The sequence below is a fragment of the Capricornis sumatraensis genome, chromosome 6 (assembly GCF_032405125.1).
Source record: "Capricornis sumatraensis isolate serow.1 chromosome 6, serow.2, whole genome shotgun sequence".
Lineage (NCBI taxonomy): Eukaryota > Metazoa > Chordata > Mammalia > Artiodactyla > Bovidae > Capricornis > Capricornis sumatraensis.
The window spans coordinates 82,772,739-82,799,791 of record NC_091074.1 but is presented as its reverse complement, the minus strand read 5'-3'; the positions used below and the strand labels follow the sequence as shown (position 1 = coordinate 82,799,791).

The window sequence follows — 27,053 nt, the reverse complement described above, 5'->3', positions numbered from 1 at the left end:
GGAAAACTCAGCAGTGGCCACAGGACTGGAAAAGGTCAGTTTTCATTCTAATCCCAAAGAAAGGAAATGCAAAAGAATGCTCAAACTACCGCACAATTACACTCATCTCACATGCTAGTAAAGTAATGCTCAAAATTCTCCAAGCCAGGCTTCAGCAATACGTGAACTGTGAACTCCCTGATGTTCAAGCTAGTTTTAGAAAAGGCAGAGGAACCAGAGATCAAATTGCCAACATCCACTGGATCATGGAAAAAGCAAGAGAGTTCCAGAAAAACATCTATTTCTGCTTTATTGACTGCCAAAGCCTTTGACTGTGTGGATCACAATAAACTGTGGAAAATTCTGAAAGAGATGGGAATACTAGACCACCTAACCTGCCTCTTGAGAAATCTGTATGCAGGTCAGGAAGCAACAGTTAGAACTGGACATGGAACAACAGACTGGTTCCAAATAGGAAAAGGAGTACGTCAAGGCTGTATATTGTCACCCTGCTTATTTAACTTATATGCAGAGTACATCAGGAGAAACGCTGGGCTGGAAGACGCACAAGCTGGAATCAAGATTGCCGGGAGAAATATCAATAACCTCAGATATGCAGATGACACCACCCTTATGGCACAAAGTAAGGAGGAACTAAAAAGCCTCTTGATGAAAGTGAAAGAGGAGAGTGAAAAAGTTGGCTTAAAGCTCAACATTCAGAAAACAAAGATCATGGCATCCGGTCCCATCACTTCATGGGAAATAGATGGGGAAACAGTGGAAATAGGGGCAGACTTGATTTTGGGGGGCTCCAAAATCACTGCAGATGGTGACTGCAGCCATGAAATTAAAAGATGCTTACTCCTTGGAAGAAAAGTTATGACCAACCTAGATAGTATATTCAAAAGCAGGACATTACTTTGCTGACTAAGGTCTGTCTAGTCAAGGCTATGGTTTTTCCTGTGGTCATGTATGGATGTGAGAGTTGGATTGTGAAGAAGGCTGAGCGCTGAAGAATTGATGCGTTTGAACTGTGGTGTTGGAGAAGACTCTTGAGAGTCCCTTGGACTGCAGGGAGATCCAACCAGTCCATTCTGAAGGAGATCAACCCTGAGATTTCTTTGGAAGGAATGATGCTAAAGCTGAAACTCCAATACTTTGGCCATCTCATGAGAAGAGTTGACTCACTGGAAAAGACTCTGATGCTGGGAAGGACTGGGGGCAGGAGGAGAAGGGGACGACCAAGGATGAGGTGGCTGGATGGCATCACGGACTCGATGGACGAGAGTCTGAGTGAACTCCGGGAGATGGTGATGGACAGGGAGGCCTGGCGTGCTGCAATTCATGGGGTCGCAAAGAGTTGGACACGAATGAGCGACTGAACTGAACTGAATAAGCTGTTAAGACAACCTATTCACAAGTAAACTTTTATTAGTCATATATTCAAAGACCCATGGTCAACAGATTTTAGAGCTGAATGTTTTTTCAACACACAGAAACTGAAGAGAATTCAGAGAACGGCAAAGGAGGTTAAAGAGAAAGAGAATAAAGTCACTTGAAGAAACATTAAATGAATAAAGTTATAAGAAGAGGACTATGGAATTATTTAAGTAAAAACAATCTGGGAAATACTTGAATAGTGACGATCACAGAAAGCCAATGCAAAGATGAAGATTAATTCTCATTACTCAAAGTTGGAATGTTTGGTCCTATTTTCCATCAGTCTCCCCAGTAGTTAGAATTCTAACTTTTCTGTGAGTATAAAGACCCATTACATTATGAAGAGAGAAAGTACAGGTATTATGCTGTCAGATACTGCTCAGATTTAACAGAAATTGACATTTTTCCATATTTGCCTTCTCTCTTTTCAAAGAATCAAGCTTTTCAGATGCAGCTCAAGTCCTACTCCTCTCATCCCTTTTCCTATTCTCAGCACCCCCAGATACTGTGGTTAGTAAAATTTGCATACTTGTTACATTCTTCCACATTGGATTCTACTTTTAGCACAAAAAATAATACAGCTACCATCCCAAAAGTTGTGTTTTACTTAGTATCCATTAACAACAACAACAATAACAAAAACCCAAACAGGTACAATGCATTGTTATTGCCCTTAAAAATAAGCTGTATTACTAATCAACGATTTTTCAAATTTACATAATCCTATTTGGGGAACACTGTTTGTTCTGTCTACACAAAAACAGCACTTAGATTCACATAACCCCTGACCCAACCCTTGGAATTTCCAGTGGTTTCTCCTTCCACTGAGCTCTTGTCGAGTTCAGTGTCTAGAAAGACTGGGCTGACTGTATGATGCCTTATTTATTTCAAATCACAAAGGAAACCTGCATGGACAACACGCAGAGATACAAATGAAAACTGAGAGATGAAATGGGGTTTGCTTTCAAATAATACTGAGAAGGCAGGGTAAGAAGTACCAGCGAAACACAACTGGTGATGAACTGAGAACTGCTGAAGCTGGGTGTCTGGTATATGGGACTTCATTATGCTACTTCAGCTTGTATTTTAAAAATTCCCCTCTATAAAAAATAAAACAATTTAGCCTGTAAGAAGTGAACTGCCAAAATTACTACGAGCAAACACACTTCCTAGGACATTTACTTCCAAAGTAGAAACTGCCTAAATTATATAACACCTACTGCATGCAAGCTTAGTCACTTCAGTCATGTCCGACTCTCTGTGACCCTATGGACCATGGTCTGCCAGGCTCCTCTGTCCACGGGATTCTCCAGGCAAGAATACTGGAGTGGGTTGCCATTCCTTCTCCACAATAATACATATTTGATGTCAAAGAGCAGTACCTGAAGTGCTGTTTGAAAGAACTTAGTTAACTGTACAAATAAAAACTGAACCAAGATTAGAAACCAACATACAACATGAGTGAACACATAGCCTCCATTTATAATGTTGTAAATTACAAGCTTTAAATCATTATTTCTATGTATTTTCCTTTTAATAAGGAGAGGAAAATGCAGTTCATGTTATCAGCCTGAGGTATCATTCTGTGGAAGGCATTTCCAAGAATCTGACAAAGTGGGTGAGAAGGCCTAAGGTGATGAAGCCAGCACTTAATGTTTTCTACTGTGTCAACCAAAGTCACCTGAGTTTAGATTCTTCAAGTGCTAAAGAATGGTGAGTTCTAGGTGCTAGTATTTGATTTTACTAATACCAAGGGAATGAGAAAATGGAAGTCTTCCCCAATTCTTGTTCCAACCTCAAAAAGCTTTTAATTTAAATTTTTATAGACTGGCTACCCAGAACACCTGGAAGTACTCCTCAACTATGCTAATGACTCTCTCTAGACCCAAATCCGCAGGGATAAGCCAAGTCACAACTCAGGTGAAAGTAAAAAGAACAAAAAGAAATGACCCACTTCTTAACCTGTCATAAAGGACTTTAAATTCTGATAGAATCATTATATAATTCTAACCTTCATTTAGTAACTCTTCCTACAGAAACACGAGAGTATGGCAATGAGGCAACTCCAGTTTGTGTCCTTCTTGAACAAGGATCAAGTAAGACGAGAGCTCTTCTAGAGAGTGTCCTGGAGTGGGGACTGTCCTTTGACAGTGTTTTGCATTTACAGTATGAAATACTCTTTGGAGAGTTAGGCACACTTAAAAATGAAGAGGGAAAGAAATGAACACCCATCGTGTGTACTCCCCGCAACCAGATGGTAATGCAAATCTACCACCCTGAGTGCGCAGACGAGGAGACCCAAGCAGGGTCAGCAACCTGCCCAAGGCTCCTAAGCTAAGCAGGAGCAGGAACAGAATCTGACCCAAAGCAGATGTAAACCTCATTCTTTTTACTATAAACAGTGTGTGCACTAAAGAACAAGGACATCTAAGGAGCTCTTTCAGAGAATTTAAAAACTGAAAGAAAATAAAAAAGACAAAAAAAAGACTTTACATTCTATATGAAGAAGAAATATTTCCAAATGTCTATCTCTAGAGGCCTCTTAACAACTACTCCTTTTTGAAAAGGGGAAAGAAATCCACAGGATATGTGTACATAGTGGGTATATGAAAAGAAAAAATGTACACTTACCGTTGGTAGACAATAAAAACTGAGCAGCATTTTTCTGGGGTAACCACCTAATTTTGTTGATCTTTTCTTCTATTTCTAAACTTTTCAAGTAGTCAAACTCTGGTTCATGGCTCTGAAAGGTGCTGTAAACATTATATTCTCCTCTGCTATGAGACTGGATTTTGTTCTAAAATGGAAACAAAAATATTTGGACCAGTTGAGAAATATTTCAAATTAATCAAACATTTAATCAATTCTAACAGACCCTGTATCATCTTATATACAATTCTATTGTTTTTTATATTTAAAGCTTCCAAGGAATCGATACAAATGCTTTAAAGAAAAAAAAGAAAAGCTAGATAAACCCTTTACTTAATTAGGCTCAATTTATTAGGAAAAGTGGTATTAAAATATATATCATTTTGATTGCTACTTTACCATTATATATGACATACTTAATAGAGGACTACTGAGCATACATAACAAGTTTCATCCAAAAAGTAAAGACTAAATAAGAAAAACTCATCAGAAACAGCAGAAAGAAGGGTGAGGCACACCTTCTTTCTCTGCCTTTCTCATGCCTGCCTTTAGGTCATTTCACTGCTGGAAAGCTCTTGAAGAGAAGAGCCCTCATAAGTGCAATGGTACATTTGACCCCAACCTCCCCCACTCAAGACCACATTTACAGGGCTGTATTACTCACTGAGACTACATCCAACACTACCCAAAAACCCTCCTTAAATTATCTTTCTTAATTATGAGCCTAGCATACACCAATGATTTATTTCATTTAGTATCAGTGCGAGTGAATATAACTGAAGCTATTGGATAGAGACTACTTGTGAACTTCTTCAATTAACACTAATACCTTAGCAAAAATGAAAATTGTAATCATTTCTAGAGTTTCACTTATTAATCCATCATCACACAATCAAAAACATTTCCACCAAAAACATTAAATGTCTAGTTCAAAGAACCAATGGAAAATTCATTTAAAAGAAAGGTAGTATTTATAATCAACTATTTTAACTAAATATGAATTAACAAATGAAATGTTTAGGATGACGTGATACTAAGAATAGCCTGTTGGTCATTATTATTACTCTTTATAAAAAGAAAATCTTATTGAATCATTATCTCACAAGCACAGGCTTTAGGTTGTTTTTTCCAGTAGTTTGGATTTATCATTTATCTGGATTGATCATTCATGGTCACAGTTTTATCTGGATTAATTATTATTGAGTGCGTTCACCAATACTGAGAATGCAGAACATGTCACAGAACATAATGCACACTGGGGATGTGGAAAGGGTAAAATTCAAACGGAGAATCTTGGTCTCATTATAATACTCTTACACCAAATCTAATAACCCAACCCATTTAATAGTTATGTACCAGTATCTCTTTAGAAGAAATTCCATATATCTTCCACTGAAAATTACTTACTCGGTCTCAAAACATTTGTCCTATTATTCTCCAAGAAAGTTACAATAAACAGCAATTCAATTTTTAATATGAATGCTATTTTTAATGTAAGCAAAAGACTACAGTACTATGTACACTGGGTCTCAGAGGTATACAGAGATTTAATAACACAGAATCTCAGCCTTCAGGTAACTTGTGTATAAGAAGCTTTAGTCAAGAGTAGAAACTGCAGTCCATATAATTCAGGTAGGCCTGAATTAGGGCAAAAGTGCAACTGCTGGGCCAGAATGGCCTTTCCACTGAATAGTTTTCGGTTTATTGGTTATTCATATATTCAGTATAATAAAACAAACCCTGACCCTTACTACACCCACCTTAAGCCACTCATATAAATTGATTCGAAGTGAATTATCAGGAATATAACTGTAAATGCTTCTAGTACAACACTATCCAAGAGAGCTTTCTGCAACAATGGAAACAGTCCTTACCTGCGCTGTCCAATATGGTAGCCACCAGTCATATGTGGTTGTTGAATACCACTGTAGCCACTGTGACTAAGGAAGTGAAGTTTACATTTAATTTAACTAATTAAATTCTAAATAGCCACATGGAGCTAGTAACTACCATACTGGAAAGCACATATCTAAACAATAATGGGAATATATTATCTTCCTGGACCTTGGAGTAGAGAAGTATTTCTTTTACAGGAAAGAAAAAGCAGTAAGTCTAGAGAAAAACTTATATAGATAAACTGAATTATATTAATTATCTCTACTTACCAAAAGATATCATTCAGAAAAATAAAAAGGTAAAACATAGAATGGGAGATACTTCCAACAAATACAAGTGACAAAGGGTTAATATTCAAAAGGTGCTAAGCCTACACATCAGTGAGAAAAACGACAGACAATCTAGCAGAAAAAAGTGCAAGAAATTTTAGTAGGTACTTCACAAAAGATGATATCCAGTGGCCAATAAACCCATAAAAAGACGCTGAACCTCAGTATTAATCAAGAAAGTACAAATTAAAACTATAACAAGACACCCTCATAATCTCAAAACGCTTAAATTATAAAATTACGGACAAAGCATTGGCAAAGATGTTGAAGATCCAGAATTCTCATACATTATATGAGAATAGAATGGGCAGAACCACTTTTTACTATTGTTGTTCAGTCACTCAGTCGTGTCCAGCTCTTTGCAACCCCATGGACTGCAGCACACCAGGCTTCCCTTTTTACTATGCTGTCTTTTTTTTTACTATGTTGTCTTAAACTTTTGATTCTTTATAGCCACAAACTGAACCAACCAAAACATCCGCATCTGTAACAGAATGGCTAGATTGTGGTACAGTAATACAGAAGACCACAATATAGTAATGAAAGTGAGCAAATTATTACATCAACAAAAACTGAGCAAAAAGGCCAGACACAGAATACTTACTGTAGATTCCATTTATAAAAAGTGCTAAAACTACAAGCCAAACTAGACTTATAAGGAGGAAAGAGAAAGGAGTGGCTTGGAAAGGGAATGAGGAGGGTTGATAGAAGTGGGGAAGTTCTAGCTCCTGACTGAGATATCTGCTGCGTGATAATCCACTAGTGTTTTGTGCATTTTTCTGTGTATATTTCAACAGAGTTTTTTTTTTTTTTTTAAACTAGCATACAAATTGTGTAGCCACTTTGAAAATACCATGGGGGTTCCTCAAAAACATATAATAGGGACTTCCTTGGCATTGCATCGGTTAAGACTATGCCTCTACTCTAAGGGCCACAGGTTAGATCCCTGGTTGGGAACTAAGATCCCATATGCCACACTGAGGGAAAAAAAAAGAAAAAAACTACTGGATGATCTGGCAATCTGGGTATAAATCCAAAAGAAGCAAAAAAGGAATCTCAAAAGACATTACTCACAATAGCTAAGAGGCAGAAATAACCTAAATGTCCACTGATGGATAATGAATAAAGAAAATGTGGTGGGCGGTATGTGCACACACATATAAATTATTCAGCCTTAAAAAAAAATGAACTATCATAGGCTACAACATGGATGAACCTTAAGGACATTATGCTGAAAAAAAAAATAAAGCCAGTCATTAATGATAAATACTGCACAATTCCACTTATATATATGGATTATCTAAAGCAGTCAACCTCACAGAATAGGCTACAACATGGATGAACCTTAAGGACATTATGCTAAAAAAAAAAAAAAAGCCAGTCATTAATGATAAATACTGCACAATTCCACTTATGTATATGGATTATCTAAAGCAGTCAACCTCACAGAAACAGTAAGTAGAATGGTGACAGCCAGGGACTGGAGGAGGGTCGATGGCAAGAAGCTGCTGTTCAGGGGGTACAGAGTTCCAGTTATACTGGGGGGTCTGCTGCACAGTAATGTGCATGTGGTTGGCAAAACCCTGCTGTACACAAGGAAACTGCTGCGAAGTTGAATGTTATATTTTGCTACAAATAAATACAGTTCAGTACACAAAAACAAAATGAGAATTACAAAAACACATTCAAACAGTTATCTATGAGGTGGGAGGTGAACGGCAGCACATCACGCAAATAAAAGTTAATGTGTGCACTATTGCACACCTATGTGTATGTTTACTTAAATAAAGGGCCTGGCCATGATCTCTAGTGGTAGTGTCATGAACTCAAGTATGCCCCTGAGATTCAACCAACCAAAATAGAAAAGAGCAGTAAAATCCAATGGTTTTAGAGCCAAACAAACATTTGGAAAGAGAATTAGAACTTCATTTCTTACACAAAAATAAATTTCAGAGGGAAAAATTAAATGTTTAAAAAGTACATAAAAGAACCTAAGAGAAATTACAGTAGTGAATTTCAATGTAATTCTCAAGTGAAAAGGAGCTTCTAAATATAAAAATGAAAGCAAAGAACAGAGAAAGGTTGACTTCTGACAAGGTAAGAAGAAAAATATTTAAAAGTTAAGAAAAAAAAAGCATACTAGGGAGAAAAGTGCATCATAAGACAAGGTTACTACCTTTCATGTGTAAAAAATATTACTATCTTTTCAAGTCCTTAAAAATAATTAGTAAAAATATTAACACTCTCCCCCTTGAGATGAAAAGGTCAACAGTTGGTAGCTTACCTAAAAAATGGTCAGCAAATATGTAACTACTCATCATTAGTACACAAAATTAAAGAATAATGTTTTGCCTTTAAACCGAAGAAGAATTTAAAAAATGATAATGATCATTGCTTTAAAGATGAGAATATGGACAAAAATTATACACTACAGGGAGAAGTATAAATTTACACAGCTTTTCTGGAGAATAATCTGTCAATACTTATTGAAAGCCTTAAAAGATGTACACAACAATTCCACTTCAAAGTATAACCTAATGAAAAACAATGTATGCAAAAATGTATTAACATAGGGGTTATGGGTGCCAAGTTTCTGCACAGTGGGAAGTCCAAGGTATAACTGGTACTTGGTCCTCTATATTGTGGATTCAACCAACCATGGAAATGTGTAGGTTACAGTTAATACAGTTGATCCCTGAACAGTGCAGGAAATTATATAGGGATTAACTCCATGTTGTTCAAAGGGTTAACTGTAATGCTTTAAAATGTTATAAAATCTAAAAAGGTTAAAGTGCTATGATTCAGACTGTATCAGTTCAGTTCAGTCGCTCAGTTGTGTCCGACTCTTTGTGACCCCATGAATAGCAGCATGCCAGGCCTCCCTGTCCATCACCAACTCCCGGAGTTCACTCAAACTCATGTCCATCGAGTCAGTGATGCCATCCAGCCATCTCATCCTCTGTCATCCCCTTTTCTTCCTGCCCTCAATCCCTCCCAGCATCAGGGTCTTTTCCAATGAATCAACTCTTCGCATGAGGTGGCCAAAGTACTGGAGTTTCAGCTTTAGCATCAGTCCTTCCAAAGAACACCCAGGACTGATCTCCTTTAGGATGGACTGGTTGGATCTCCTTGCAGTTCAAGGGACTCTCAAGAGGCTTCTCCAACACCACAGTTCAAACGCATCAATTCTTCGGCACTCAGCTTTCTTCACAGTTCAACTCTCACATCCATACACGACCACTGGAAAAACCATAGTCTTGACCAGACGGACATTTGTTGGCGAAGTAATGTTTCTGCTTTTTAATATGCTATCTAGGTTGGTCATAACTTTTCTTCCAAGGAGTCAGCATCTTTTAATTTCATGGCTGCAGTCACCATCTGCAGTGATTTTGGAGCCCCCCAAAATGAAATCTGACACTGTTTCCACTGTTTTCCCATCTATTTCCCATGAAGTGATGGGACCAACTACCCAGAATAATTTAGTTCTAAACCATGACACAGAATAAGAGCAAGGCATAGAGCAATTTTAATTACTGGGAATATTAAGAGGTAAACTGAAACTAGGAATCTGGAGAACAGACGGCTGAACAAGAGAGGTGCTTGGACGAATTAATGGATATGAATGAGGACTAGAGAGAGCCCAGGTCTCTAAACTCTCGAGACTTCCAAACTCCAACTTTTCTGTCACTAAACTTCTACAGAGAAGACATCATTCCTTAATGGCTATTATTAAAAAGTCTGAGGTCCAAGTCTTTTCTCATTACTATAAATGAAACTGATTTTCTTGATTTATAAGATTCATTACTTAGAGGAGTTAAGACTTGTTTTTCATTGTGGATATTCATCCCAATTTATACCAGATTAGCTTTTCATTTTTTAACCCACTTGACTAGCTGTGCGATCTTGGAAAAGGCATTTAACTTAGGTCTCAATTCACTTATAAATCTGTAATAAATTGAGACGTAGTAAGTAAGCATAACATCTCCATTACTTTACTGTGAGAATTAATAAGATTTAGGGAGCTTGGCAGAGAGTGTGGCACATCAACTGTTGTTGCTAAACCCAGGTCAGAAAGGGGAATGCAATGGGCAGGGAATTGGGAGGAACAGCCAAGGTTCTAGAGTAAGAGTTCACTTCTTTGTTAACTGTACGACTTCTGACCAGTAATCTGTCTGAGCTCCTCCGTTTCTTTATTGGTAAAAGCAAATTGCATTGCCAGGAGTTGCAAATCTAGGTCCAACATACTACTCAACTCCCAAGAATGCTACCCTGTCACCCTAAAACAGCAGGTTCTGTCCCTTCACTTTAATAAACAATACACTAAACCAAGCCCTTTGTATATATGATATTAAATTCTATTAAACAGTATCACGCGGTTGAGTCTCATTCTAGTCTTTCCAAATAATTTAGAAAGGGAATACAAACATATAAACAATACTATCCACCTTTTTGAGATAAGCATGCTAAAGGTTTCTTCTAAACCATGCTAGTGAAGTGAAAGTAGCTCAGTCATGTCCGACTCTCTGCGACCCCATGGACAGTCCATGGAATTCTCCAGGCCAGAATACTGGAGTGGGTAGCCTTTCCCTTCTCCAGGGGAATCTTCCCAACCCAGGGAAGACTTGGGATCGAACCCAAGTCTCCCACATTGCAGGCAGATTCTTTACCAGCTGAGCCACCAGGGAAGCCTAAACCGTGTTAAGTTTTAGGAATACTACATTAAGAACAGAAAAGTGAGAAAGAAATCCTAGTAAGTAACCAGCAGTGGTAGAAAACGAAAACAAAGGCTGCATAACAATCCAGAAAAATCAGTAAGAACAACCTTTCTGTTCACCTTTCTCCTTAACTGTCTCTTAAAAATATTAACCCTCCCCAACATTTTAGCTTGTATGTATCAAAAAGCTGTAGAGAAACCAGAAGAAGGTCTGAGCAATCCAAAGCCAACAGGAAACCAGTTACTTCAACAAGTGCTGACCATCTCCTGTGAGCACCCACAGAAATAAAGATTCCTTAAAAAGTATGGAACACCACAGTCAGACAGCTGCCTGGGCTCTCCCTCCACATTACCATCATCAGAAGAATACTGCCCCATCCACTTTGATGTCAAAAGCTATTATTTAAGCTGTTACAAAAGTAACTGCAGTTTTGTACCTGTTGAACTTTGCAGTTTTGATATTGGAATCAATTCAGTTCAGTCCCTCAGTCATGTCAGACTCTTTGCAACCCCATGGACTGCAGCACACCAGGCTTCCCTGTCCATCACCAACTCCTGGAGCCTACTCAAACTCATGTCCATCAAGCCAGTGATGCCATCCAACCATCTCAGCCTCTGTCGTCCCCTTCTCCTCCTACTTTCAATCTTTCCCAGCATCAGGGTGTTTTCCAATGAGTCTGTTCTTCACATCAGGTGGCCAGAGTACTGGAGTTTCAGCTTCAGCATCAGTCCTTCCAATGAATATTCAGGACTGATTTCCTTTAGGATTGACCGGTTTGATCTCCCTGCAGTCCAAGGGACTCTCAAGAGTCTTTTCAACACCACAGTTCAAAAGCATCAGTTCTTTGGCACTCAGCTTTCTTTATGGTCCAACGCTCACAACCATACACAACTACTGGAAAAACCATAGCTTTACCTAGATGAACCTTTGTCGGCAAAGTAATGTCTCTGCTTTTTAATATGGTGCTAGGTATGTCATAGCTTTTCTTACAAGGAGCAAGCACCTTTTAATTTCATGGCTGCAGTCACCATCTGTGATGCTTTTGGAGCCCCCCCAAAATAAAGTCTGTCACTGTTTCCATTGTTTCCCCATCCATTTGCCATGAAGTGATGAGACCAGATGCCATGATCTTTTCTTGAACGTTGAGTTTTAAGCCAGCTTTTTCGCTCTCCTCTTTCACTTTCATCAAGAGGCTCTTTAGTTCTTCTTCTCTTTCTGCCATAAGGGTGGTGTCATCTGCATATCTGAGGTTATTGATATTTCTCTTGGCAATCTTGATTCCAGCTTGTGCTTCTTCCAGTCCAGCATTTCAAATGCTGTATACTGCATATAAGTTAAATAAACAGGGTGACAATATACAGCCTTAATGTACTCCTTTTCTGATCTGGAACCAGTCCATTGTTCTGTATCCAGTTCTAACTGTTGCTTCCTGACCTGCATAAGGTTTCTCAAGAGGCAGGTCAGGTGGTCTGGTATTTCCATCTCTTTCAGAATTTTCCAGTTTGTTGTGATCTACAGAGTCAAAGGCTTTGGCATAATCAATAAAGCAGAAGTAGATGTTTTTCTGTAACTCTCTTGTTTTTTCTATGATCCAATGGATGTTAGCAATTTGATCTCTGGTTCCTCTGCCTTTTCTATATCCAGCGTGAACATCTAGAAGTTCTTGGTGCATGTACTGTTGAAGCCTGACTTGGAGAATTTTGAGCACTACTTTGCTAGCGTGCAAGATGAGTGCAATTGTGTAGTACCTTGAACAGTCTTTGGCATTCATTGCCTTTTTTGGGATACATCCGTAAATAAATGTGGTTATGTTATATACCATTTTAATGTGCATTTCCTGCTATATGTTTTTTTCTGCTAATGACTTATTACTAGGTGTTTATATTTAGACTATGGAAATGACGTCAGACAAAAAGCAAATTTGAGCTACTTTTTTGAGTTAAAAATGAGTCATAAAGAATTGGAGACAACTCGCAGCATCAACAACACATGTGGCCTAGGAACTGCTAACAAATGTACAGTACAGTGGTGGTTCAAGAAGTTCTGCAAACGAGACGAGAGCCTTGAGATGAAGAGCACAGTGGCTGGCCATGGGAAGTTGACAATAACCAATTAATTGAGAGTCATCATCAAAGCTGATCCTCTTACAACTACATGAGAAGTTGTAGAAGAACTTACTTAACATGGACCATTCTATGGTCACTCAGTATTTGAAGCAAATTGGAAAGATGAAAAAGCTCGGTAAGTGGGTACCTTATGAGCTGACCAAAAATAGTTGTTCTGAAGTGTTGTCTTCTCTTATTCTACACAACAACAACGAACCATTTCTCAATCAGATTGCGACATGCGACAAAAAGGGGATTGTATATGAAAACTGGCAGTGGCTGGACCAAGCAGAAGCTCCAAAGCACTTCCCGAAGCCAAACTTGCACCAAAAAAAGGTAATGGTCACTGGTGGTCTACTGGTGGTCTGATCCACTACAGCTTTCTGAATCCCGGTGAAATGATTACACCTGAGAAGTATGCTCAGCAAACCAATGAGATGCACCAAAAACGGCAACCCTTGCAGCTGGCATTGATCAACAGAAAGGGCCCAATTCTTCTCCACAACACAAGGCTTCAAAAGTTTAACAAACTGGGCTGCAAAGTTTTGCCTCATCCGCCACATTCACCTGATCCCTTGCCAACCAACCAGCCAACCACTTCTTTAAGCACCTCAACAAGTTTTTGCAGGGAAACTGCTTCCACAACCAGCAGGAGGCAGAAAATGCTTTCCAAGAGTTCGTCAAATCCTGAAGTACGGACTTTTATACTATAGGAATAAACATTCTTATTTGGCAAAAATGTGTTGACTGTAGTGGTTCCTATTTTGATTAATGAATACGTGTATGACCCTCGTCATGATTCAAAATTTTGTACCAACCTAACACACACAAGCTGTGAAAATCAGCAAGATGGGCGCCTTATTTCAGGACACACTACACAGAACGCTGGGTGAAATTCGAAAGTCTGGACTCTGACTGTGTGATGGGTGTGATGCCTCCTGGAAACTCGATCTACCCTGTGCCTCAATTTCCCTACATGCCCCGCTTCTACCTCAGAGATTCTGTCAAACAGAAAATCATTCAAACATGTTAGTTTAAAACACACACACACACACACAAAACAGTAGAACATGCTACAGAATCACCAGGCTGAAATACACCTGAACCAAATGAAAATCTTGTAAATGAGCACCCGGTTTCTTCGCCTGGGGAATAGATGGACAGGAAGCAAAGTGTGCCCAACAAGATGACAGGAAGGGGACCTGCCACACCTTAAGAGTAAAATGAGACAGAAAAGTGGGATACAGCGGTCAAAGTCTGATGTGCAAGGCTCACTGCTACTGTAGTATGACCTTCTCTTCTTAATTAAGTAAGGACTATACAAGGAGTGAGTGGAAATATTTAAGTCTCCAGTCAAGAGAATTTTAGCAAGGAACCCTGCCACTGTAGACACAATAGTTCAAACATCACTGTATTTTGCAAAGAGAACTAGCAGGTTCTTAAAACCGCTCACTTGTTAAGTGCCAACATACCCTGGGATGTGCATATAACAGCAGTGGTGGTTAGAAGAAGCTACTGAAATTTAGGGATCCAAGTTCTAATCCCAGGCCTTTGCTATTAAACTGAGCAATATAACTTTATATAAACTTTTGCTGAGATTTACCTAAACATTAGAAAGAGACTATCTCTAAGTTCGCTTCCAATTTTCAAACTCTAACACTATTTTACAGACATTTAGCTATGAACTCATAAAATCTAACCTAAGTATGTTAGCTACTGATATAAGGCACATACATTTATAATTAACATAGGTACGGAATGTCCTGAAAACAGCATAACATTAGAAGCTCCAGAATAAGGGCTTAAAAAATGTGGAAAATATATTGGGTGAAATATCAAATTAACATTAACAACATAAATTTCAAGAAGGAGAATAATAATCATCTTTTTTATCACTAAAAAATACACTGAGATTTACACTAAGTAATTCTCAAAAGACATACTACTAATCTGAGGTTCTAGATAATGGATTTCTGTCTTGAACACTTACATGCAGTTAAGAATGACAATTTATACTTTTAAACAACACAAAGCCCCCACTAAAAATGTAGGCTCAGAAACCCACAATGTAAAGCCATTCAAGATGGAAACACTTGGGAAACAAACAAATTTAAATGTTTTTTTCCAAACACCTTTTGTTTTTAAAACAATATATAGAATGCCATTAATTTTCAGTAAAAAACCAAACCAAACCACAAAAAGGCAGAGAATGTCTACAGGAAATCCACCTCTAACTTCTAAAGAACAACTCACATTTTGGTGACTTAACATGAAAGGCACTGGAGTGCACCGAGAGGGGACATGCTGGAAGTTCTGGGTTCTGGTTGTGAGTTTGGGTAATCAAGTGATCTCTTAACAATCTGCTTTCTCATTTGGAAATAAAGGTAAACTATAATGATCTGTAAGGCTCTATTTCAACTCCAAGTTTTCCTAGATTGTTATGGTCAAGTTTTTAGCTGCCCCCACTTCCCACAAAAACATCCTTTGTCAAGAAAACCTTGAGTCTTATTTTCATATTTCCTTCCAACCAAAAAGAAAAATAATAAAAGGAGACATATTTAGTGCTTGTGCATCTTCTAATCAGACACTATTAATCATTTCTTTTAAAATTAAATTACCTACCTCACTGGGTGTTGTGAGGATTAATTCATTAGTGTTTGTAAAGCACTTTGAGATCCTCAGGTCAAAGGCGCTATAGAAGTGCAAAGTAGTAGTATTATTACTAGATTCTTGCTTATTTAAGGAATTTCACAATCCTTTAAAAGCTAACTCTGTGTTATGATTTAGACATCTGTTCATAAAGCCCTGCATTTTATCCACATTACTTTCAACTCTTTTTGAAGATAGTATAGACAGGGACAGAATGTTTGGAAGCAAATGATAAACTAGCTTTGATCTACAAATGGAGAGGGAGACTAAGGGAAAATCTAGTGTGACAAATTTTGTTTAGTATAAAATTTTAGTGAGAAATCTAGTCAATCAGATTTAGAAGTGTGCCTATGTTGTATACAAAACCAAATCAACCCTACTTTAATCACAGATTCTGCAATGAGAAATCCCTTTCTTCAAAAAGAAAGGAAAACAATGTTCAAATCCACCTTAAAGAGTAACTAAGCTTATAAATTATGTACATTACATGTGTATACATGCAACTATCATTTAAAACCTTTATAGTTAAATTGCAGTAATTGTATTAGTATGAACTGATATCAAAATAGTTGAGCAGCTTTTTCCTTTAAACCAGGCTCCCACCCCTAATTACACAAAGATGATTATACACTGAGAAGAGGTCAAAACAATTTTACTTTATGGAATTTTAGGAGAAAAAAAAATGAGGGCCAAGGCTATAAAATCAGTTAAAATCTTGTATAACACCCTTCTCACTCCTTTCTCTAACCAAATCCTTTCACAATTAAATCAAAACAACAGGCACATGTACACAGACACACAAAGCTAAGAGAACTAGAGCTACTTACACATTCAATATTCTGCTTGATATACAACAAATTTTTAAAGAAAAATTTGCCAACATCCTCTGATGAGATTCTCCAGCATAAGCTCCAGTCCCAAGAGCAAACTGATATTTAGATATCAAACTTTAAACACTTACCTCCTGCTCCTGCTGAAAGATGACAACTCTACCACCTTTATCTCCGGTTGCTAGTAACTCTCCAGAATGATTAAATTCTACTGTAGAAATTATATCTGCTGTATAATTGAAACAAACAAAAAAGACATTAGTTCTTCTCTCCCAACTCACGACAGAGTTTCTTAGTAACAACTCAGCATGTTTTCCTAATATATTCCACGTCTATATATCAACCTGCCCTCAGAAATAAAGTAAATCTAAAGTTCTTTCATGAAATTTTGAGTCAAGAATATTTGGTTCACTCCCCCCACAAAACTCTTCCCAAAGTAAACCAATGACACTATTTTTTTTAAATAGGCACATAACAAATAAAAAATATCAGTGCTTTATTAATAATTCACTAAATTCATGAATATAAAGAAATCAACAATTCATGAAACATTCCATGATAGCACCATTAAACATTAATAATTATTGTGCTAATTTTTTCTTATATACTTCTGATAAGCTGATATACACAAACCCAAGGACTATAAAATTAAGACAGATATTACTAAAATGGGGAAATTCTTTTTTTTTTTTTAAGGAAAGCTTTATTATTTTTTTTCCAAAAAACTTCCTTTTAAAAACAGTAGGTTGGTTTATCAACGAATCTCTATTTAAGGAATTGAATAAGGAACTGATTATACAGCTGGCAAAACCTCATGATTCCAACACATTCTGAGATGATCTAATTTAGTGAAAGGTCTGAATCAGTTTGAAGCATGTGGTTTTGTAGCTCTGATGGTCTTAATTACCTCTTTTTCTTTTTTAATTTTAGTTTACTTTACTTTACAATACCGTATTGGTTTTGCCATACATCAACATGAATCCACCATGGGTGCACACGTGTTCCCAATCCTGAACCCGCCTCCCAGCACCATCTCTCTGGGTCATCCCAGTGCACCAGCCCCGAGCATCCTGTATCCTGCATCAAACCTAGACTGGCGATTCATTTCTTATATAATATTATACATGTTTCAATGCCATTCTCCCAAATCATCCCACCCTCTCCCTCTCCCACAGAGTCCAAAAGACTGTTCTATACATCTGTGTCTCTTTTGCTGTCTCGCATACAGGGTTATTATTACCATCTTTCTAAATTCCATATATACATGTTAGTACACTGTATTGGTGTTTTTCTTTCTGGCTTACTTCACTCTGTATAATCGGCTCCAGTTTCATCCACCTCATCAGAACTGAGAATACATTCAAACGTATTCTTTGTAATGGCTGAGTAATACTCCATTGTGTATATGTACCACAGCTTTCTTATCCATTCCTCTGCTGATGGACATCTAGGTTGCTTCCATGTCCTGGCTATTATAAACAGTGCTGCGATGAACACTGGGGTACGCGTGTCTCTTTCAATTCTGGTTTCCTCAGTGTGTATGCCCAGCAGTGGGAGTGCTTGCTCACAAGGCAGTTCTATTCCCAGTTTTTTAAGGAGTCTCCACACTGTTCTCCATAGTGGCTGTACTAGTTTGCATTCCCACCAACAGTGTAAGAGGGTTCCCTTTTCTCCACACCCTCTCCAGCATTTATTGCTTGTAGACTTGGATCGCAGCCATTCTGACTGGTGTGAAATGGTACCTGACTGTGGTTTTGATTTGCATTTCTCTGATAATGAGTGATGCTGAGCATCTTTTCATGTGTTAGTTAGCCATCTGTATGTCTTCTTTGGAGAAATGTCTGTTTAGTTCTTTGGCCCATTTTTTGATTGAGTTGTTTATTTTTCTGGAATTGAGCTGCAGGAGTTGCTTTTATATTTTTGAGATTAGTTGTCTGTCAGTTGCTTCAAGGGAAATTCTTTAAATGCAAAAATAATTTCAGATAGAACTTTAACAATCATAAATAAATAAATTCAAATTATGGCCTCAAACAAATGTTTGTAAATAGAACACACTTATACCAGCAATGCTTTGTGCTATGCACCTTCAAAATGCACAGCTCTTCTTGTGGCTCCCACACATAGACACAGCAGGGGCTACTAGAATCAGTCATGTTACACTCAAAGTCAGTGCTAACTTCACAGTCAAGTTCAAATAAAATTATCAGGTTTTTTTCCTTGCTTTTTGACACCAGTCATTTTCCTAAAGAAAAAAATCTAAGTTACAGAATTGGGCTTTAAGATAAAGCAATCACACTACACAATTCCCCACTGTTACAAGTTCTTCACTACTAAGCATTATGCTAAAGTAGGGAAGACCCCATCAAACGCACGTTACATAAAAAAGCAAACTCTTACTATGGGAGAAGGGTCATTTTCTTGCCAACATTAGCTCACTGTAAGAATTTTTAAAGTGACTTTATATAATAATGGAGAAGGAAATGGCAACCCACTCCAGTATTCTTGCCTGGAAAATTCCATGGATGGAGGATCTTGGTAGGCTACAGTCCATGGGGTCGCAAAGAGTCAGACACGACTGAGCAACTTCACATATAATAAAGAACATTATATACTTTAAATTTTAAAACTTACTGACCAATGTGGCACATCAATAAACTGACCAGCACTGCATTTTATCATTTTCATTTTAGTGATTTTTCAAGTTGAGCTTGATTTTGCAAAGCTTTCTTTGCTTCCTTCATTGTCTAGGTCCAAGGCACTTTATCTTTTTGGAACTCTCTGAGAATCTACTCAAAGTTATACACACTCTCCCAAGGAACTGTACACATTTAAGTACACACAAAAATTTGCACGTAATTTCAAAAGGTCTGGACAGCACCCCATCTCCAGCTTAAAACCTTTGGCCCAGACAACTCACCATGGTCGGTGCTATCAGGAGGAAGGAATAGATCTAGATCATGTTTATGCTACATGCATATGTAACACCAAGGTGTAAAACTGAATATATTGTACTATTTATTCTACAAAGCCCAACATCAACCAGTACTTAAAAGCCATTCTATTAAGTGCTCTGTATTTACTTCTGTATTGAGTATAATAAGGGATTAAAACCACAGTCCTTGCACTAAAAGCACATTATAGTACAGTTACAGAGAGAAAATAAGCAGGGGCTAACTATTTAACAGAGCTGCATGTTACTTGTAGGTCAGATTATAAAATCAGGGAATAAGGGGGGAAAAAACTCCCATACATAGTAAAAATTATCTTTAAATTCAAATCCCTCAGACAGGCACCACTTTGGAGATGCAAACTTTCTCCTTTCTTTTAAATCCAACTCAGCCAGTTTTCCCTACAGCATTCATACTTTGTATTTCCCATGAAATGAACTAGCTAATTTGGCTACAAAGTCATGCCATACCAAAAACTCCCGACCTCTGGACTCCAGTAAATACTCTTCGCTTAGTGAAATGCTCATACTTCATACCAACTCCAGATTCATTCTCCCATTCACTCAATGGAGTAACAGGAAGTCATACAGGCTGAGGAACCCTAGAAATAACTGATCTAAACAGCGAGAGGCTGACCGTCAGGAAATAACAAGAGCCAAAGATTTACACCATAAAAGTCAACTCACATTAAATCCTTGAGGGTGGGAAATACAGAGAGAAAGGCAAATAATTTTCTCATTTCAGCTGTTTTCGAGGCACTATTGTTTTGTGACTATTTGTGAAATGCCAATGAACAAACATAAAATTTCAGAAATAGCTAACTAAGCCACTGATGCTTAGGAGAATAATAGTGGAATTTGATCTGGGGGAGGGGTACGCAGATTCATGGCTTCCTCACTGTAATATTTTTTACTGTGTGTATTTAATATGGTCATATCTCAGATAGGTAAATTATTTTCATGACTTGTATGGTGAAATTAAATAGGTACATGTCGTGGTGTTCCTTCCTCCTTCCCACCAAATAAAGGAGAAATGACACACCATGACTTCTGTAGGCTTGGCCATCCATATGTGAAGTGAGACAGCCACCATGTACATAAGCACCTATGAAATCTCCAAGTGTATGAATGCTTTCAAAGTTGTTCTCAGTTGTAAAATGCCTAGATCTCACAAGGTCTTCTTGGGAATATGACATATAAAAAGGATGAATAACAGGGAGAATAAAATCAAATCCTGCTTTACAGTCCAAGAGAAATTTTATCCAGGAATCCATTAAGGAGTACGCTATGAAACTAAGCTTGGAGCTGTATGTGCCTCTCTGCAGCACACTAGCATGCCAGGAAGGGGATATGGGTTTGCAACCACCCAAACCTAAGACCTCCAGCCTGGAGCCCGCACTTGACCTCAGAGTGCCATAGAAACATTTTTGCTCTCAAGCATGCCACAATGTGGAAAAGATAAGGAAGCATGGCTCTAAAAACAGTGCTCCCATATCGTTGAGTAGCGATCCCCAGATGAGACTGGTCAAATACTGCTATCTCATGTTTTTGAAAATAACAATAACCCTGCTCCTAGAAAATATTCTTCATTGCTCTGATTTCTTTACCATTAAAAACAATTACACAGTAGATGATTGCAGGAATAGCACTGTTCAGCAGAAACCTGTTACCATAGAGGGGTCCTGTATCTGCGCTGTTCAATACAGCAACTACTAACCATGTGTGGCTCCTGAATTTTTAACTTTAGCCATATATGGCTAGGGGCTACAGTACTGGAGGGTCTAGGTCTAAAACATTACAGAGTGGACACTGACTTTTAAAAGAAAAGAATGCTGAAGCTAAGAGAATTCTGAAACTTTAAACAGTAAATTTTAAACAGGTAAAACTACTGTGAATGCACATACCCAGATTGTTACCTCAAGGAGCAGGCTGAAAATATGAATGTACTTCATGAAAATTCAGATTCCTGGATACTACTTTTAAAACAAAGTATTAATGAAAGCCTTGAAAACTTGCGAAAACTTTACTCTTGAGATTAAAATAATTATCACATACTTTAAAAAGGCAAAGACACTAACCTCACTGTTAGAGTCACATTACTGAACTCGAGGCAGGGTCCAGTATAACACGTCAACTATGTCTGTTCTCATAAAGGATTCATAAGAATCCTTCCTATGACCAGTACAAATGCTTTTTCACAATGAAAAAAAGTGCCTGTTTAATATCATATAAAAGAACATTCGAATACAGTTAATAAAAAGGAAGGACTCTGGACGAGAACCTCAGTCAAGGACCCTCTACTGTGCATCAAGTCAACACACAGCCATTCTAGGCACCTTAAAGACAGGGTTTGAAAGGCACAATCTGACTGCTGGCAAGAAAACTTAACCACAGTGTTTTTGACCTTTGATTTGAAATTCTACATAGTATTAATAAAAACCAAGAAATTTATAATGTGTTATATAAAATGGAACTCAATTTCTTCCAACCTTTTTTTCCTAAACCATCTGCATCCAGGTTTCATCCTAAGATGATGATATGATTGCTTTATTTGGGGGGCAAGAATGGTTAAGTGGTGGTGGGGGGGGGTGCCAACGCAATTGCTGGTCTGTCTTTACTTCATCAGGCACACCACACCGTTCCCTTGTTACTCACCTTCTCTATTTCTTATGTACTCTAATCAATGGAAAAGGACACAGACAGCCAGTGGTTAAAAAATACAACTCACTCAACATAAAAATCTCATGATGGAAAATTAATAGACAATATATATGTACAAATGGTAGTAATTAACAATAATTACTATATATTAAGTGTTCAAATTATTATTAGCTCTGACATTCTCTAAATATGTCAACTCTTGCATGGTAAGAAACTTTATGGGTTATTCAGTGATTTTATAATTCCACTTGAGGACTATAGTTCAAACAAATTATCTGAAAGAAACCAATTAAAATTAGCACCAACATGGTTATAGGTGAATTATCTATATACAGGCATACTTCATTCATTGTGCTTCCCTTTACTGTGCTTCATAGATACTGTGTTTTTAACAAATTGGAGGCAATCCTGTGTAGACAAAGTCTATCAAAGCTATTTTTCCAACAGCATTTGGTCACTTAATATCTCTGTGTCTCATTTTGGTAATTCTCTCAATATGCCAAACATTTTGATTATTATGCCTTTCACAGCGATCTGTGATCAGTGGTCATAAACATTACTATTGCAAAAACACTACAATTCACTGAAGACTCAGATGGTAGTTAGCATTTTTTTTAGCAATAAAGTATTTTTCCAACTAAGATACGTACATTTTGGGGGGACACAACTCTGTATCTCACACTTAAGAAACTGCAGTACAGTGTAAACAACTTTTATACGCACTGGGAAACCAAAAAATTCATGTGACTCTATTTACTGCAGTCATCTAGAGCCACATCCTGAATATCTGAGATGTGCCTCTAATGAAATAAGATGAACGTATTTCCAACATCCAAAAATGAGGAGATAGAAAACCAATCTCTAGTACCTAGGCTGGGAAATTATGGCCCGCCAGCTATTTTTGTAAAGAACATCTTATTGGAACCCAGCCATGCCCATTTGTTTACATATTGTCTTTGGCTGCTTTCAATTAACAACAGCAGGGCTAAACAGTTGAGACAGACTGAAAATATTTACTATCTGGTCCTTTATAGAAGATGCTTGTCAACCACTGTTCAAGTATATTAATACGACTGAATGCTGTGCTAAGTCGCTTCAGTCGTGTCCAACTCTTTGTGACCCCATGAACTGTAGCCCTCCAGGCTCCTCTGTCCTTTGGATTCTCCGAGCAAGAATAAATGAATATTAACATTAAAAGAACAAATATGATTTATGTGGGGACAGAGACCTGATAAACCAATGTCAAAGCACACTCTATCTCCAGAAAGATTCAACTATAATATGCCAAGCAGTGTACTAAATGAGCGTTTATATATATATTCTCATTTAATCCTTATCATGCCACTATGATAGAGACATCACTTTCAATTAATAGGAGAGTGTACAAAAGCACTGAGGCATTAAGTAACTTGCCTTTCACACCCCTGTCAAGTGTCAAAGCCAGGATTCAAATTTAGCAGGTGTGAACAATCATTACATATAAGGAGGCAGCACAAAATCCTGTAAGCCACTGGATGATGAATAAATAAATAAGTGTTCAGTTTACGGCTTCTTTTTCACTGCCAAAGTGCCTGTGTTCAAAAGAACACTTAAGGTCAAACTACATCAACTTTACACTATTTACTAATGATCTCATTACAATTACTGGTCTGGCCCTACAATAAAACTAAGCATTTTTCCAGCACCTGCTATACTCCAGGGGCTGGGTGATCCAGAGTCTAAATTGTACCCTTTAAAGAGGTTTAAAAGCAAAATGTTATTGAACAGATAAACAGCTAGCCAAGAAAAGATTTAGTAAATGTTTAAAAGAACCAAAGAAGGAATATTGTAAGCATTATAAAATGAATTCTAAGACATAAAGACTGAGTAAATACATAAAGAAGCTCCCTTTATTATAAAAATAAAGAGGGAGGAAATCAACTGGAAGAAACCGCTCACTCATATGTTTAACCTTCTGGATTATACAGTCCCCAAAGTTTCGCCTGAAACAGTTAACAAAGCATCCGTTGAATGCTGACACACCTGATTCTGTTATTTTTGTCAACAGGCTAACTCTCTGTTTTTTAATTTTTGCTGACTTGTTTTACTTCACTCTCACTGTGCTGTCACTGAGACATCAGCAGTAAAAGCCCCCTATAAAAGTAGCTCATATTTATACACTGCTTGCAGGGCACTGTGCTCAATACCCTCAATACAACTAGTCTTTAAGGCCAAGCAATAGAGAAGACAATTTAAAAGGTTAATACTCATAAGATACTATAAACATTGTTACAGTAAATACTTCTAAAAATTCAGGCACATTTGCTTTATGCATCACGAGACAGCATAAATCTCAAGACAAGAGGTTCGAAATATTCACACAGAAAAACATGAGGTTAACAAAAATTCTAGGAATAACCACTGCTTCTTAAAATTCTACATTCTGAACATTATCTCAAAAGGGACTGCTCTGGGGGGGAAGTGACTGTCAGTGAAGACTTGCTGCAAGAGCTGCTGCCAGCATGGCCTTGCAGGTCTGGAAGAAAACGAGCTTATTAGCAAGTTGGCTATGCTGAATCTTACCTTTCTGCAAATAGTACTTAATTACCCATGAAATTCTACCAAGGTAATCAGTCTTCTTTCCTATTTATTATATTTCAGTAAAAACAAACATTAACAAAGAACATTAAGGCTACCGGCATAAACTGTCTCCAAAAAGTAACCAATGAAAACATGAAGCAACTTTTAGCACTTCAAAAGGTTGAAGTGAAAGAGAAAAATCAAAATTAAAAATCTGTAACTGGCTTTCTGCTTCTGGCCATGGGGAAGCAAGACAGTCTGGATTCAGCCTCTAACTGGGAATGACTAGAAAATGAATAGACAGAAAGTTCAAGGGGTCTACAGAAATCACTTAGAATCTTTAAAAGGTTTAATACTGATATGAGGATAGAAGGGCAACCCACTCCAGTATTCTTGCCTGGAGAATCCCTTGGACAGAGGAGCCTGGCAGGCTACAGTCCATAGGGCCACAAAGAGTTGGACATGACTGGAGAAACTGAGCATGCAAGCACACACACACGTAATGGTGTAACACTCCACAAGGCCTACAAAAGAACTATCAGGAAGCTTACAAGGTCTCAACATAAACAGAGATCCCACTCAGCCAGAGGAGGCTTGGTTGACAATGGTTTAAATCAATAATTTGTGTCTGACTCTTGCGACACGGTGGGCTGTAGTCCCTCAGACTCCTTTGTCCATGGGATTTTCCAGGCAAGAATACTGGAATGGGTTGCCACTTCCTTCTCCAAAGGATCTTCCTGACCCAGGGATCAAACCCAGGTCTCTTGCATTGCAGGCAGTTTCTTTACCAACTGAGCCACCAGCCAGAGTAAATTAACAGTGCATCGGGTGGAGTCCTCAGAAGAGTATCACCTCAGAGATCAAGTCAGCACCAAACAGAATTCATCCTGACAAAGCTTCACATTGAAGAATTGATCTCAAGTAACTTAATTATGTGCAAGAACAAAATCCAACACTCACCAACGCAAATTCACATTGTCTGGGGTCTAAAATCATCAGGAACGTAAGAAAGCAGGAAAATGTGATCCATAACCAGAAGAAAAATAAGCCAATAGAAACAGAACCAGAAATGCCAAAAATGATAGATGAATCATTTCTGGAAGACAAGACCTTAAAACAGCTGTCGTAAATACACTCCATATGCTTAAGACAAAGGAACATGTTAAAATGAAAAGTATACTATCTGAAAAGAAAGATACATTGAATGTGATTAACAGATTAGATGCTGCAACAGAAAAGATCAAGAACTTGAAGGTCTCATAACAAAGTCAAAACACAATGATGCAGAGGGGAAAAAAAAGAACAAAGACTTGTCTTGCAGGAGAAGATCTAGTGTTCCAACATATGTATCACTGCAGTCTCAGGGGAAAAGTTGGGGAATATTTGAAAAAATGACCAGCATGACATTATATGCAGAATAATCAAACCAAGGTATAAACACAGACTTACAAAGGTACACAGTAATGGCAACTCAATAAATTTCATTAGTCTTGTTTTTGGAGAAGGCAATGGCACCCCACTCCAGTACTCCTGCCTGGAAAATCTCATGGATGGCCTGGTGCGCTGTAGTCCATGGGGTCGCTAAGAGTTGGACACGACTGAGTGACTTCACTTTCAGTTTTCACTTTCATGTACTGGAGAAGGAAATGGCAACCCACTCCAGTGTTCTTGCCTGGAGAATCCCAGGGACTACGGGGTCACAGAGTCAGACACGACTGAAACAACTTAGCAGTCTTGTTTTTAGGATATGACTGCAAAACCATGAAGAAATCCGACATTTCAAAGCATAATATTTCCCTAATTTACAAAGTAAACTTTAGTATATAAACACATGCAAAAAAAACAAAAAACGAGTTGGCTTTTTAGGCTTAGAAAATAGTTTTTTTCAACATCACAAACATGGCAAAATATTCTCAATAATGCAGACTATGGGACATTTTCTAGTTAAAGAGTGTCCTGAAAACTGCAGAATAGCTAGTATGCTCAAGCCTATGACTAGTAAATGCCAATAATGCCGTCACTCATGGTAAAATTAGATAAAAAAAGAATTCAATAGGACAAGAGTTTATATTACGTTTATATTTATTTGATAAAAGGTATGGTGAAGATGTAACAGTCATAAATCTTTATGCCCAAAGACTGTTACTTTATATATTTCAGGGTTACCAGGAGTAGAAGAGTTGACAATAATTGTCCAGAAGCTGGACAAATCCTTTTCCATGCCTGATAGATTAAAAATAGGTGGGGTAGGAGGCAAGGAAATGGGGAAAAGAAGGGACAGACACATGAAAAAT

General features: G+C 37.7%; 1 protein-coding gene across 3 annotated transcripts in view; it reads right to left on the bottom strand.

Moving 5' to 3' along the window:
• Window positions 1-27,053, bottom strand: part of PPP2R2A (protein phosphatase 2 regulatory subunit Balpha) — a 90,299-nt gene that overhangs the window by 19,637 nt on the left and 43,609 nt on the right. For 2 of the 3 annotated variants that reach the window (XM_068974595.1, XM_068974594.1), the window contains exons 3-4: window positions 16,724-16,821; window positions 4,051-4,216 (exon numbers count right to left, since the gene is read on the bottom strand). In XM_068974595.1, coding sequence (XP_068830696.1) covers window positions 4,051-4,216; window positions 16,724-16,821 — 264 coding nt within the window. Of the gene's footprint in view, window positions 1-4,050; window positions 4,217-16,723; window positions 16,822-18,200; window positions 18,211-27,053 lie in introns of those variants that run through there. The other variant, XM_068974596.1, reaches the window with a different exon arrangement.